At 42.9% G+C, this 13,357-nt stretch overlaps 1 protein-coding gene across 1 annotated transcript in view; it reads left to right on the top strand.

The window, feature by feature from the left end:
* The first annotated feature begins 1,707 nt into the window (after nucleotides 1-1,707).
* The window catches only part of LOC115459349 (gastrula zinc finger protein XlCGF26.1-like), a 32,705-nt gene continuing 21,055 nt past the window's right edge, over nucleotides 1,708-13,357 (top strand). Inside the window, exons 1-2 of the mRNA XM_030189189.1 lie at nucleotides 1,708-1,789; nucleotides 2,865-2,985. Coding sequence (XP_030045049.1) covers nucleotides 1,766-1,789; nucleotides 2,865-2,985 — 145 coding nt within the window. The 5' untranslated portion in view covers nucleotides 1,708-1,765. The remainder of the gene's footprint in view (nucleotides 1,790-2,864; nucleotides 2,986-13,357) is intronic.

Genomic DNA, 13,357 nt, shown 5'->3' with positions numbered 1-13,357 from the left:
ATCATCTTATTTTTTTACCAGCGGTAATAATTTTAAAGTTGTTTTAGTGATATTCAATTGTTATTCATTATATTTATATCTACATATGGGAAGCTTTCAAATAAATAAAAAAGCTGTCCAATAAGTAAAAAAAAAACTGTTGCAGGAATTGGGATAGGAATTTGTGATGCTTCAGGAGTCAGACAGCACACACCAGAATGAGAGAGAAATCTTCTTTATTTGCCAGCAAACAAAGCAGGACATCAGTTCTAGCTCTCTTCTCCTCTCTTAGCTCTTTGTGTCTTTCTCTCAGCTCTCTGTGTCTTTGTCTCAGCTGCTTCTCTTCTTATGCTGTCTCTCCTGTTGTCTTCCAGCTTTCTTCCTTTCTTCTGAGCTCCTTCTGACGTAAACTGCTTCTGCTCCTACTTAAATAGGGTCCTAAGCCCTCCTCCTAGCCTAGCCCCCTTTACTCCCAATTGGTTTAAGGAATAGATTGGTCACCTTGCCTCAACCAATCATTACTTTTGAAATATCAGTTACATAGGTTTGGTATTCCTCAAACTGACCCAGTCCTACACTTAGCTTATAATTAATCAAGGAGACGAGAGCTAACTAGCCCTGACCTCGTTCACCTATCAGCTTATATATTAAACCAGCCAGAACTGCAGATAAGTCTAACCACATGTTGATCTCCTCAACTGCAGTCTTAAACAGCAGACAAAGAGTAATACAGAATTTAACAGACATTCTACATTTAACTACACAGAGTAAACATATTCTAAATATCAAAAACTTGTAAATACTAATCTATTGCCTCTCTCTAAACAGTATTTCTTCTAAGCATTTTAAACTAATCCTAAACAAACAGCCTGCTATATACCGGCTCATAATAGAATACATGTGTTTGCTTAGCAATCCATCCCTCACAAGGTTGAAAGAAATTCCTGTGTCTGACCTTTCTAACCCAGCCCAGCAAATGTAAATAACTTAAACCAGATAACATTCCTTCACTTGCTAGCAGAACTGAGAATTTAAAATAATATCTGAGCACCTTTAAACAAAATTAACCCTTCATATGATTTCTCAGAATTATTCAATTTCTTTTGCTCACTGCCTCAAAACAAAACAAAACAAAAGTGTGTCCTCCACCTTTTAAGGCACTGCCTATCCAACTGAAACAGCTTTAGACTTGTTACAGATGGAGCAACAATAAAAAACGACAATGTGAATGCAGTAGCTCATAGGTTTGCTTGCATTGTTTTGAGTGAACGGGGATGACGGCTGCGCTGGGAAGGGGAAACGTAGATTGTCCTAATTGGTTTTCTTGCTTACAGTGGACTAGATAGGCTCACTTCCACTCCTGTTTATTAAACCGCCTTGCCGTTCTCAATCTAACTTACTAGACAGGAAACAACAAAGACTCAAGAAAAGACTCCGCCTCCTGCTGGGCACTGACTGATGACATTAAAGGGGGGGCGGAGCTTCACACACAGGGCACTGGTTACATTTCCTAGTACACTATCTCAGTCCCGCTCCGCCCTCTCCTAGTAAATGAAATGAATGAAATTATGTCATCATCAGTTTGTGCAGGTCAGGACAGGAGGAGACTTATAGGTTTGTTTGTTTTTTTATTTCCTCCTTTGAACTTCGTTCCCTCTCGATCTGTGATCTCAGCTTCTGCTCTTTTGTCTATTCTCCCAGCAGCACCGCAAGAGACAAACTGCTCAGCTACTGAAAGAACCCCAAATTCATTTCTAAATTTGCAAACTGCAAAGCGGAAAACAAAATGCCTGCAGGAGCTTCTGCCCAGGTAGATTACCCCGAACTTCCCCCTCTTTCCGCAAACACTGCTGCAGCAGCTTTCTAACCTGGAACGTTGCACAGTCTGGACCCCAAGCAGACTTGAGCTGGGGAAAGTAACTTTAGGACTCTCTTGAGGGAAAGGAGAGAGATCAGAGGTGTTTCGAAAGGAGATTTTTCTGTGTGTAACTGTTTTATAGTTGCTATAATCCTGCGTTGGGATTGTGAATTATATACACCCAGAAAACTCTCCTTCTACCACACTGAGCCCCAACACTGGGAAGTCTTCTGAAATATTGTATAACCCCACTTTGGGATTGTGTGTTAATGCGATTTTGGATTATATACTACTACTACTTAACATTTCCAGAGCGCTACTAGGGTTACGCAGCGCTGTACAAAATAAACAAAGAAGGACGGTCCCTGCTCAAAGGAGCTTACAATCTAAGGAACGAAATGTCAAGTTGGGCAGTCTAGGTTTCCTGGGTAGAGGTGTAGAGGTTAGGTGCCGAAGGCGACATTTAAGAGGTGGGCTTTAAGCAGAGATTTGAAGATGGGCAGGGAGGGGGCCTGGCGTATGGGATCGGGGAGTTTGTTCCACGCGTGGGGTGAGGCGAGGCAAAAAGGGCGGAGTCTGGAGTTGGCGGTGGTGGAGAAGGGTACGGAAAGGAGGGATTTGTCTTTAGAGCGGAGGGTACGGGTAGGAACGTAAGGGGAGATGAGGGTTGAGAGGTAAGGAGGGGCTGCAGATCGAGTACATTTGTAGGTTAGTAGCAGAAGCTTGAATTGAATGCGGTACCTGATCGGAAGCCAATGAAGTGACCCAGAAAACAGAAAATATACACCCAGAAAACTCCAAGGGGTATATTTACTAAGGCGTTATAGGCATGTTAGCATTTGTAATGTGCGTTAATGGTTGATGTGTGTTAAATGCTAATGCACCCATAGGAATGTATTGGCGTATTAGCGTTTCACGTGCCTTAAATTTAAAGGCACATTAAAACTGATGAACCCAGCAGTGTGAGACCTCATCCTTATGATGTAGAAAATGCTGAGTGTGTTTCTGGTTTGTATTTCAAATATAGGTGACGTTTGAGGAAATTGCTGTCTCTTTCTCCCAGGAGGAATGGGGATATTTAAATGAAGAGCAGAAGGAGCTTTACAGGGAGGTGATGAAGGAGAATTATCAGATTCTGCTCTCGCTGGGTAAGGGATAATTTTGCACTTTGATTAGCAGTATTTTCACAGACTGCTTGTAATCAGCAGAAGAAAGGGAAGTGTTGATGCTCCTTTACAAGTAGTTGGTGAGGCTCCACTTGGAATATTGTGTTCAGTTTTGGAGGCTGTATCTTGCTAACGACATAAAGACTTGAAGCGGTGCAGAGAAAAGCAACAAAAAACGTCTGGGGTTTGTGTCACAAAATGTATTAGAATTGACGACATGAAGATGTATTGTATTGTAATATTTATAACCCGTGCTTTCCCACTTGTTAGCAGGCTCAATGCGGCTTACATAATATAACAGTTTGGCGTTTTTTTCAGGACTTGGGCCTTGCATCCAATAAAAATGTTATTGCAGTAGTCAACGTGGATAAGTACAGTGGATTGGACCAAATTGCGGAAGGATTTTAGAGGAAGATAGTGTTTCACACGCTTCAACATCCACATCATGTTGAACATTTTCTTTGTCATAGCTTTTGCGTGATTTTCCATAGTTAGGTGTTTGTCTAGTAATACTCCTAATATTTTTAGGTTGTCTAATATGGGGATGGTGACGTCAGGGGTGTAGAGTACTGGGATGTGAGGATTAAGCATTGTGTTTTCTCCTTATTCAATTTCATCTTGAAAGCATTGGCCCAAGAGGCTAAGATGTTAATTCCCTTGATTATTTTATCGGAGATGTATACCTTAGAACAGTGGTTCCCAATCCTGGTCTTTGAAGTACCCCAACCAGTCAGGTTTTCAGTATATCCACAATGGGATAGATTTGCATATAATAGTACATTAATTTAATTGCAGCAGGCAAAACAAAATAGCATATCAATATAGAAAATAATCACTTGAAGAAATAAATTAATAAAGGCCAAAACAACAGTAACTACACATTAGCGAAAGCCAAAGCAAACAGGTGAGCCTTTTCTAAAATTGAACTATAGATTAGAGAATGACACGGGGATGGGGATAGAGCCGATGGGGACAAACTTTGTTCCCGTGTCATGCTCTAAAAGCTTGAGACTGGCCTTAAAAGGCTGTTCCAACTAGATAGAACAGCATCAATAAACTGCTAGCATCAGTATGTAAAAGCTTAACATATCTTACACAACAATCAACTAAATGCAATAATAAAAAACTGCAGAAGCTGCTTTGGGATTTAAATGAAGCACTGTTAAATGACATCATTTGTGTCTTGTCTGCTTTTGATGTATGTCATGAAATGCCTAACATCAACCTAGGGTTAACCCCATGGCCACCTAGAGGGTTTGTCCCCAGCACTGCTCAGGCCCGCCTGCACCTGGGCACGTGCTCTATACAAGCCAACCGTCCACCCCATGCACTAGGTTCCACTTGCCTCTGAGCAAGTCTCCCACCCACAAATTGTTCCCCGGTGATTTCTAGGACACTGGGGCCACACTCCCAGGGGTCCCACAGTTCCCAGAAAGCACTCACAGACCCAAAACACAGACCACCAGGATTCTTAGTCCAGGACAGCAGAGCTAATAAACTATAGGTTTATTATCACAGAACTTGAACAGTGAACAGAAAAAGGTGAAATCAGCAAACAATAACAGGTAACCGAATATGGATCAATTATAAAACTATCTAACCGTTTGTTTACTACCTGGGTAGTACCTGAGGAGTTCAGAAAATATAGCTGCTCACAGGTTATAAAACTGCTCACAGGGCCTTAGTAAAGAGATCTTTCTCTCTCTGCTCCCTGGCTGAGACTAAAGAAGAAATTCAGTACCCTCTGACTAGATTTGAACTCCAGGGCCAATCAATGCTCAGAGCATCAACTTTGAAAGTATCTGGCCAATGGTACTGCAAATTGCCTTTCCACAAGCTTTATGTTACCTGCTCTGTGAACTTCACACAGTTTATTCAGTTTACCTTTTTATTTGTAGTCATGTATATAGCCGAGACCTAAACTGTATTTAGCCCACAGAATACAGAGTGAATATAAGAAAACATCATCCTTAAAAAGTTGTTACCGGATAAAAATTGTTAAGGTATGTTTTGATTTCTGTAAATAGAATCAATTTTGTTTACATAAATTCAAGGAACAAACACCAGTAAATATAAATAAGCTATTTATTAAAATGACTTTTAAAACCATAAATATAATAAATACTAGTAAAAAAGCCCCGTTCCTGATGCAAATGAAACGGGGGGGCTAGCAATGTTTTCTTCTGTGTGCATGTGGGAGTGTGTGTGTCCCTGCCCTCTGCCCTCTCTCCCCCCTCCCCCCCTGAGTCCTTCAGTAAAAAAAGCCCTGTTTCTGATGCAAATGAAACGGGTGGGGAGGGGGCTAGCAATGTTTTCTTCTGTGTGCATGTGGGAGTGTGTATGTCTCTGCCCTCTCTCCTCTCCCCCCTCTGAGTCCTTCACTGTTACAGAGCCAGTGATTTGATTTCGTGCTCTGCTGTTTTCCTTCACTGACTGTTTGTGTTACAGAGAGGGCGGGGCAGACACTCATGGGGAAACCGGATATCTCTCCCCCTTCACACTTCCGTCTGGAGGCTTCATAGAACGTTGGTGTTGCCTTTTATATAGAGAGATTATAAATAATTAAAATCCCTCCTGGATCCAGGTCTACATTCCAAAATATTTCTCTTTCTTATAGAAATCAATAAGATTACTAGAACTACAAGTAAGTATTGCACATAAACAGTAAGTCTTGCATAAATATTCCTGTTAAAAGTTTACTTAATAATTCCAATTTTATTTTCTTCTATAGGAATTACTTTTAAGGTAAGTAGTATTCAGTAATGATATCACAGATCAATTGTATTATCAATAAGTAATTAAACGAATTTAACTTTTTCTTTGGTCAGGTCCTCGGTTCCTTAAGGTAAGTATGAGCAAATAATGTAAATGTACAATGTCTCTCTCTCTCAGTTTCTCAGTCTTGCTGAATTAATTTTTCTTCTGTACTTTACTTAAATTCCAGCTTTCTTGACTTTTGGAAAATGTCATCTGTCTTGGTTGTCTTGGTCTTGATTTTCCCCCTAAACTTATTCTATCTTCCTGCAGTGTGTGTCTAAAAGTAAGCCTGCCTGTCACAGGAGCCTGGACTGGATATTCTAATTTAAATAAAATAAATTAAAATTTGTTCCCTGATACTAATTTCCTGACTTATCCTAATACACTTTTAAATTCTAAATCTGCCTATGGAGAGAGCAGGCCCTCTTCCAGGAATTTGCTGAATTCTTGACGCTCACAAGTGCTCATATCACTCACACACACAGCCACTCTGGATTCACACAGCATTAAGAGGTTTTGTTTAAATGAACTCTTTTCTTTACTTTTCTAAAATCAGAAAATTTAATTATCTATCTAGTTCAGACTTCAGATATTAATGTATTGGTTTTCCAAAAACAGAGAGTGGGGTTAAATGGGCAGTATTCACAATGGAGAAGGGTAGTTAGTGGGGTTCCTCAGGGGTCTGTGCTAGGACCGCTGCTTTTTAATATATTTATAAATGATTTAGAGATGGGAGTAACTAGCGAGGTAATTAAATTTGCTGATGACACAAAGTTATTCAAAGTTGTTAAATCGCGACAGGATTGTGAAAACTTACAAGAGGACCTTACGAAACTGGGAGACTGGGCGGCTAAATGGCAGATGACGTTTAATGTGAGCAAGTGCAAGATGATGCATGTGGGAAAAAAGAACCCGAATTATTGCTACGTCATGCAAGGTTCCACGTTAGGAGTTACGGACCAAGAAAGGGATCTGGATGTCGTCGTCGATAACACACTGAAACCTTCTGCTGAGTGTGCTGCTGCGGCTAGGAAAGCGAATAGAATGTTGGGTATTATTAGGAAAGGTATGGAAAACAGGTGTGAGGATGTTATAATGCCGTTTTATCGCTCCATGGTGCGACCGCACCTTGAGTATTGTGTTCAATTCTGGTCGCCGCATCTCAAGAAAGATATAGTAGAATTGGAAAAGGTGCAGCGAAGGGCGACTAAAATGATAGCGGGGATGGGACGACTTCCCTATGAAGAAAGACTAAGGAGGCTAGGGCTATTCAGCTTGGAGAAGAGATGGCTGAGGGGAGACATGATAGAGGTATATAAAATAATGAGTGGAGTGGAACAGGTGGATGTGAAGTGTCTGTTCACGCTTTCCAAAAATACTAGGACTAGGGGGCATGCGATTAAACTACAGTGTAGTAAATTTAAAACAAATCGGAGAAAAGTTTTCTTCACCCAACGTGTAATTAAAGTCTGGAATTCATTGCCGGAAAATATGGTGAAGGCGGTTAGCTTAGCAGAGTTTAAAAAGAGGTTGGACGGTTTCCTAAAGGACAAGTCCATAAACCGCTTCTAAATGGACTTGGAAAAAATCCAAAATCCCAGGAATAACATGTATAGAATGTTTGTATGTTTGGGAAGCTTGCCAGGTGCCCTTGGCCTGGATTGGCCGCTGTCGTGGACAAGATGCTGGGCTCGATGGACCCTTGGTCTTTTCCCAGTATGGCATTACTTATGTACTTATGTACTTTTTAAACAGGTTTATATCTGAAAAGAGAATTTTCAGGAATGATATCATATCAATTTCTATTTTAACTACTTCAACCCACTTACAGGTATTCAATGCTTTCCAGCACTTTTCAGAACAAAATATACTTTTCAAATAGTATTCTAACTATTTTTAACATTAACTACTATCAGTTGTTTCAAAATAAACCTGAGAAGCACAAGCTAAAACTCTTGAATTCAGCGCAAACCTCTGTATAATCTCAGAACTCTGTTAAACTATTCCCAAGCACACTTTTATAATTTTACTCAAACTTTTCCATTTATTCCTTCCTTTCAAACCTCTCACTCAGACACATCAGATGCAGGTCTTCTCTCACCAACTGTCACTGGTTAGGTCCCTAACTAGAGCAGTGCAGCCAATCAGGAAGCTCCTTTTCAGAACCATACTGACATTCTATTGTACATTTTAGGTTAAAAACACTATATAAAACCTTCATTTGGGGATTTTAATTGCATAACACAGATCAGAGCAATGCCCTAATGTTTATTCTATAAAACATTTCATTAAAATTGACCCCCAAATACTCAAACTGGAACTGCATAAAATCTAAGCTTTTCATAACAAGCAAGTATAGGCTTCCAGGACCTAAATTCTAGCATTAAAACTCATGCAAACACTTTTAAAATGTATTTTTATACTTTTTAGATTTCCAGGTGTCAGTGCAGGTCTCCTGTAACTGTACTGCACCTGCGCCAAAATTTGCGCCGTTTTGGATTACAGCAACCAAGAACGCCTCCAATAACCCCCCTCCATTTCCCAGCAGTCTCTGGGCCAAGTTTAAATAATATCCGCCACTGGTTTGTGCCTCGCGCATGCGCAATTACGCACAACCTCCGATTTCGGCCGCCATCTTATTTTTTATAATTTGACCCTTCCACAGGTCACAACAAGCCCCCTTTTAATATTTTTAATGAAACATTGGTGGTGCAGTGGTCCCCAATGCTCCATTTCAACACCGGAGCCATTGGACTCAAACGGTGCACTGTGCATGCGCCGCCGACGTTACTGATGATGTCAGTGAGTCTTTTGACTTCGTACCCTCACTTTCAGCGTTCCCCAGGCTCCTACAAGCCTCAGGGAGCCTGGGGCTTTTCCCATTTTCCATCTCCGGCTTCCCTCTTCACCAGGGGCAATCCGGAATGACATGGTTCGCGCTGGATGCGCGATTCCGCGACTGACACCCCCCTGACCACCTGGAGCCTCCCCACAGCTCCCAGGGGCCAGGTAAATAAATATTTAAATTGTATATACTGGTTACATTAAACTGGAAAAGAGAACTGTACAGCGCTGCGTAACCCTAGTAGCGCTTTAGAAATGTTCAGTAGTAGTCGTAGTAGTAGTAGTAAAGTCTTCTGTAACAGCTTTAAAACACAAAACAATCGCCATCTGCTGACCAATTAGGAGAAATACAATTCAGGCTTAGAAACCCACTATTTTGTCACAATGTGGCAACAAAGAGTCTTGTCTGCTAATCAGACTCCTACCATCTTCAACGTCTTTCTATCTGTCACGTGCCCAGTTACTCAAGTATCTTACTGTTGCTGCAACAGATTCATCCATTGTTCCTGGCATCATTTTCAACACTTAATTGACACTTATTTGCCTGTTATATATATGTATGTATGTATATATGTATTATATATATATATGTATGTATGAAAGGCAATCAAATTATTTTCCTAGTTTTATGATTGACTTTTATGGAACTATGGGGCTCGTTTTTGAAACAGAAAAATGTCCAAAAAATTACACAAAAGGCAGTTGGACATATTTCTCGGCAAAATACATCCAAAGTGTATAATCAAACAAACAAAAAAGTTCTAAACTGCAAGCATGTCTAGATCAGAACGTCTCCAGAAGGCACATTCGGGGGTCGTGATGTGAGCATGTCTTGGCCAGTCTTATGGAATGAACATCTCCAGCCCATAATGGATTACAAAATGATTTCCTGCTGGCGGGAACAAAAACGTCCCTAATTAGACCTGCTTTAAAAGCGGTTAGGGTAAGCGCCAGCTTGGCTTTTGACCCCTTTGCGATTTTGTGTAGTTGGAGAGTGGAGAGCCAGGAGCATTGGTTATTGAGAAACAGTTGTTGACGGCTGTGTTATCGTTTGTTTGCCCAAATCTGAACCTTGTCACCCTTACATTCTCTGTGTCTCACCTCCTCAGCCACAACCACCCCCCTTCCTCTGTATCCTGCCTCCTTCCCCCCTCCCTCAGTTTCCCCCAGCCCACAAACCTCCCATTATACCCCCTTACTTGTTTAGCTTCTGTCTATCCTAGGGCTCTTCAGCTTGGAGAAAAGGCGGCTGAGGGGAGATATGATAGAGGGAGTTGAATGGGTAGATGTGAAGCGTCTGTTTACGCTTTCCAAAAATACTAGGACTAGGGGGCATGCGATGAAGCTACAATGTAGTAAATTTTAAAACGAATGGGAGAAAATATTTCTTCACTCAACGTGTAATTAAACTCTGGAATTTGTTGCCAGAGAATGTGGTAAAGGCGGTTAGCTTAGCGGGGTTTAAAATGGTCTGGACAGCTTCCTAAAGGAAATAGACCATTATTTAATTGACTTGGGGAAAATCCACTGCTTGTTTCTGGGATAAGCATCATAAAATGTATTGAACTTTTTTGGGATCTTGCCATGTATTTGTGACCTGGATTGGTCACTGTTGGAAACAGGATGCTGGGCTTGACGGACCTGTGGTCTTTCCCAGTATGGCAATACTTATGTACTTATTGCTTTGTTTGTCCTGTGTACTTCTGCTGTGTGTGTGTGAGGACTGTTGGTTGCTACTGGAACAGTGAATGTTAATGGGTGTGGCACAAGTGTTTGCTGTTGGTGAGAGAGTGTTTGCTGTTGCTGCTGTGTGTGACTGCTTTGTTTGTGAGTGGTGGGAGAGTGAGTGTTTGCTTCTGCTGTGTGTAAGGACTGTGTGCTGGCGATGGGAGACTGAGTGCTGGCTGGTGCTTGTTGGTTCTGGGTTTCACTAGGTATGTAGAGGTGTGCACAGTAGTGTGTCTGGGGTTAGGTGGGATATTGATTCACTGAATGCACTGGTGGCTGACATGGTGGAGGAGGAGGAGAGTTTGGAGGGTAGGCCCTGCAGGAGATACCCACATGTTTTCTGGCCCCATACCCATTTCCTGGACCTTACTGACCAGCAGTGTGTCAATAGGTACCACTTTGACATGGCTGCTATCCAGCACCTGTGTGACCAGCTCCAACCCCTCCTGCATTCCAGCACCCGTAGGAACAATCCCATCCCTGTCCATCTGAAGTTCACCACCTGCCTTGCTTTTCTGGCCACTGGTGGCTTCCAGTCTGTCCTAGCTGTGAATGCGGGTCTGACCTAGCATGTCATTTCAAACTGCCTCACCCAGTTCCTTGATGCCTTCCTTCCCCGCTACCCCCCAGGCCCTGCAAAGCAACATGGGTCAGTTCTACAGCATAGCTCGCTTCCTCTCGGTCACAGGCGTCAACGACTGCATACACATCACACTCAGACCACCCTGGGCACGAGAGACCACCTATAAGAATAGAAAAGCATTCCATTCTATGTGAATATGCAAGTTGTGTGTGACACCCAAGGGAAGACTGTGGACGTGTGTGCCCAATACCCAGGTTCCACCCATGATGCCTACATACTAGAGCATTCTGGAATCTACCACAGGTTTGACTGAGATTGACCAGCAGCTGGCTCCTAGGTAAGTGCAACAGGGATCGTCCTACCCCATACCCCCTCCTTCCACAAACCCCAGCACTCCCTCCCTCCCTCCACATGACTCCACAACCCACAATCCCCACCCCCCAATGTACCTAGACTAGCCAATACACACCCATGTCTCTCATTCTGCTTCTCCCCACAGGTGACAGAGAATACCCACAACGGACTTGGCTCATGACCCCATTACTACATCCCCCAAACTGCGGCAGAGGAGGACTACAACAACAGACATCGGACCACACGTGACATCATAGGGTTCACCTTTGGCCAGCTAAAGAATCGGTCCGGAGGAGAGCTCCTCTGTAGCCTAGAAAAGGTTGCCAAGATCTTCATGGCCTGCTGCATGCTTCATAACCTGGCCCATCGCAGAGGTCATATGGGAATTGTGGGCACACTCTCAGGAGGGTAGCTGCATTCTTAGCCCTTGATCTGGGACAGAGGGGTTATAGGGGTGCTCTGTTTGTGATACTTACATGGGTCCTGGAGATGCTGCCACAAGCACCGGATCAGTGCTGGTTTGTCCCTCCGAACATGCCGGTACCAACGCCTCAGGGACTCCAGCTCCCGGTGGATGCCATACCACCTGTAAAACACAAGTTTGTAGACCAGGGTTCAGGTGATAGGCCTTCTTGCCTTCACATACATTATTGTTTTTGAAACCAAGTTATGCAATGCTCCTCACATAGGCTGTGATAGATGGCAACAGGCAGATTTGGGGGGGGGGGGGGGGAATCAAGCACAGATGATATGTGAGCTGAAGTGGACATAGGGACAGAGAGTGGCATGGCGGCCTTTCTGTGCAGCATGTGCAGTATTTCAGGGATGTGGGAATGGGCAGCAGGGTACAGCTGGTGTTCCTTTGGGCATCTGCATGTACTTTAGTGAGCTGCCAATGTTCTCATCACTATGTAGGTGAGACCAGGGAAAGGGTGCGGGTCTGTGCGGTCCCTCATAGCTCTGCATAGGTGGTAGAAGGGGTGGTCCCCATACTTTCTGGGCATTGGATGTAGTGTTCATTCAGATTTCAGCATTTTGTTTTACAACCATGTTTACTCTTGAATGAGGAACTACAGTAAGACATTGGATTGATGAGGGAGCTATTACATGTACTGCAACAGGAAAGGGACCTCAGTGCATGTACCCTGCCCATGTCTAGTGATTGTACTTGAACGGTGCTGTGATCTGGGGGTGCAATACTGGACACTTACATTGCCAGGGTGTCTCTGATGTGTCTCCAGGCTCTTATGGAGACATTTCTAGGAGGTAGGTAGTGGTGACTTTTGCAAAGATGCCTCCTCTGCCTTTTCACAGGAGTATCGTGAGCTGGGTTTCCTTGGGGGGATTAGCTTGATTCTTGCCTGATAGACGTCCTTGAACAGCAATGGACATTCCTCCATGTGCAAAGCTCTATATAGATGTGTTGCATGTGGAGGAAACGTCTTGCTGTGGCCGTGGGGACCTCTAGTGGGAGTGGACATTCTATACTGTGTATTTTTGAACAGCGGGGATGTTTTTCGCTGCTGCTTAGAGGCGTATTATTTCCATACGTCTATCTATGGGGCTAGAAATGACAAAGCCTCTTTGGGAGGAGGAGAAGAAAAAAGTACAAGTCACTTCCCTTATCATAGTGAAAGTGTTTTTTGACAGACACTTAAACAAGCCTATCCCTGCCTCACTTGTAAAAAGTACAAGCCACTTCCCTTATCATAGTGAAAGTATTTTTTGACAGACACTTAAACAAGCCTATCCCTGCCTCACTTGTGCTGAATCCATGGCTGACCTCACTTGTGCTAAATCCCTTGGCTGATGATGTCAGCAGCAGCTCAGCAGGAAACAATACATGATCACTCGAGCATTATTTTATCTCTGAGATTGAGGCAAAGTTGATAAAAAAAAGTGCTAGCTTCAGAAAGTGACTTAACTGAAGTCTAAAAGGTGGTAAAGAGAGAAGGCATACAAGGAGAACATAGGGATGTAAGGGAGAGACGGGCAGCACTGTTTTGTCTCTGTGAGAAAAATGAGCTTCAAAAATCTCCAGGCTTAGTGGCTCTATTAGCAAGCGACCTTCAATAGTCGGAGAGAAAT

Source organism: Microcaecilia unicolor, unplaced genomic scaffold, assembly GCF_901765095.1.
Source record: "Microcaecilia unicolor unplaced genomic scaffold, aMicUni1.1, whole genome shotgun sequence".
Taxonomy (NCBI): domain Eukaryota; kingdom Metazoa; phylum Chordata; class Amphibia; order Gymnophiona; family Siphonopidae; genus Microcaecilia; species Microcaecilia unicolor.
Note: the sequence above shows the minus strand (reverse complement) of the source record. Positions and strands in the feature narration are given on the sequence as shown.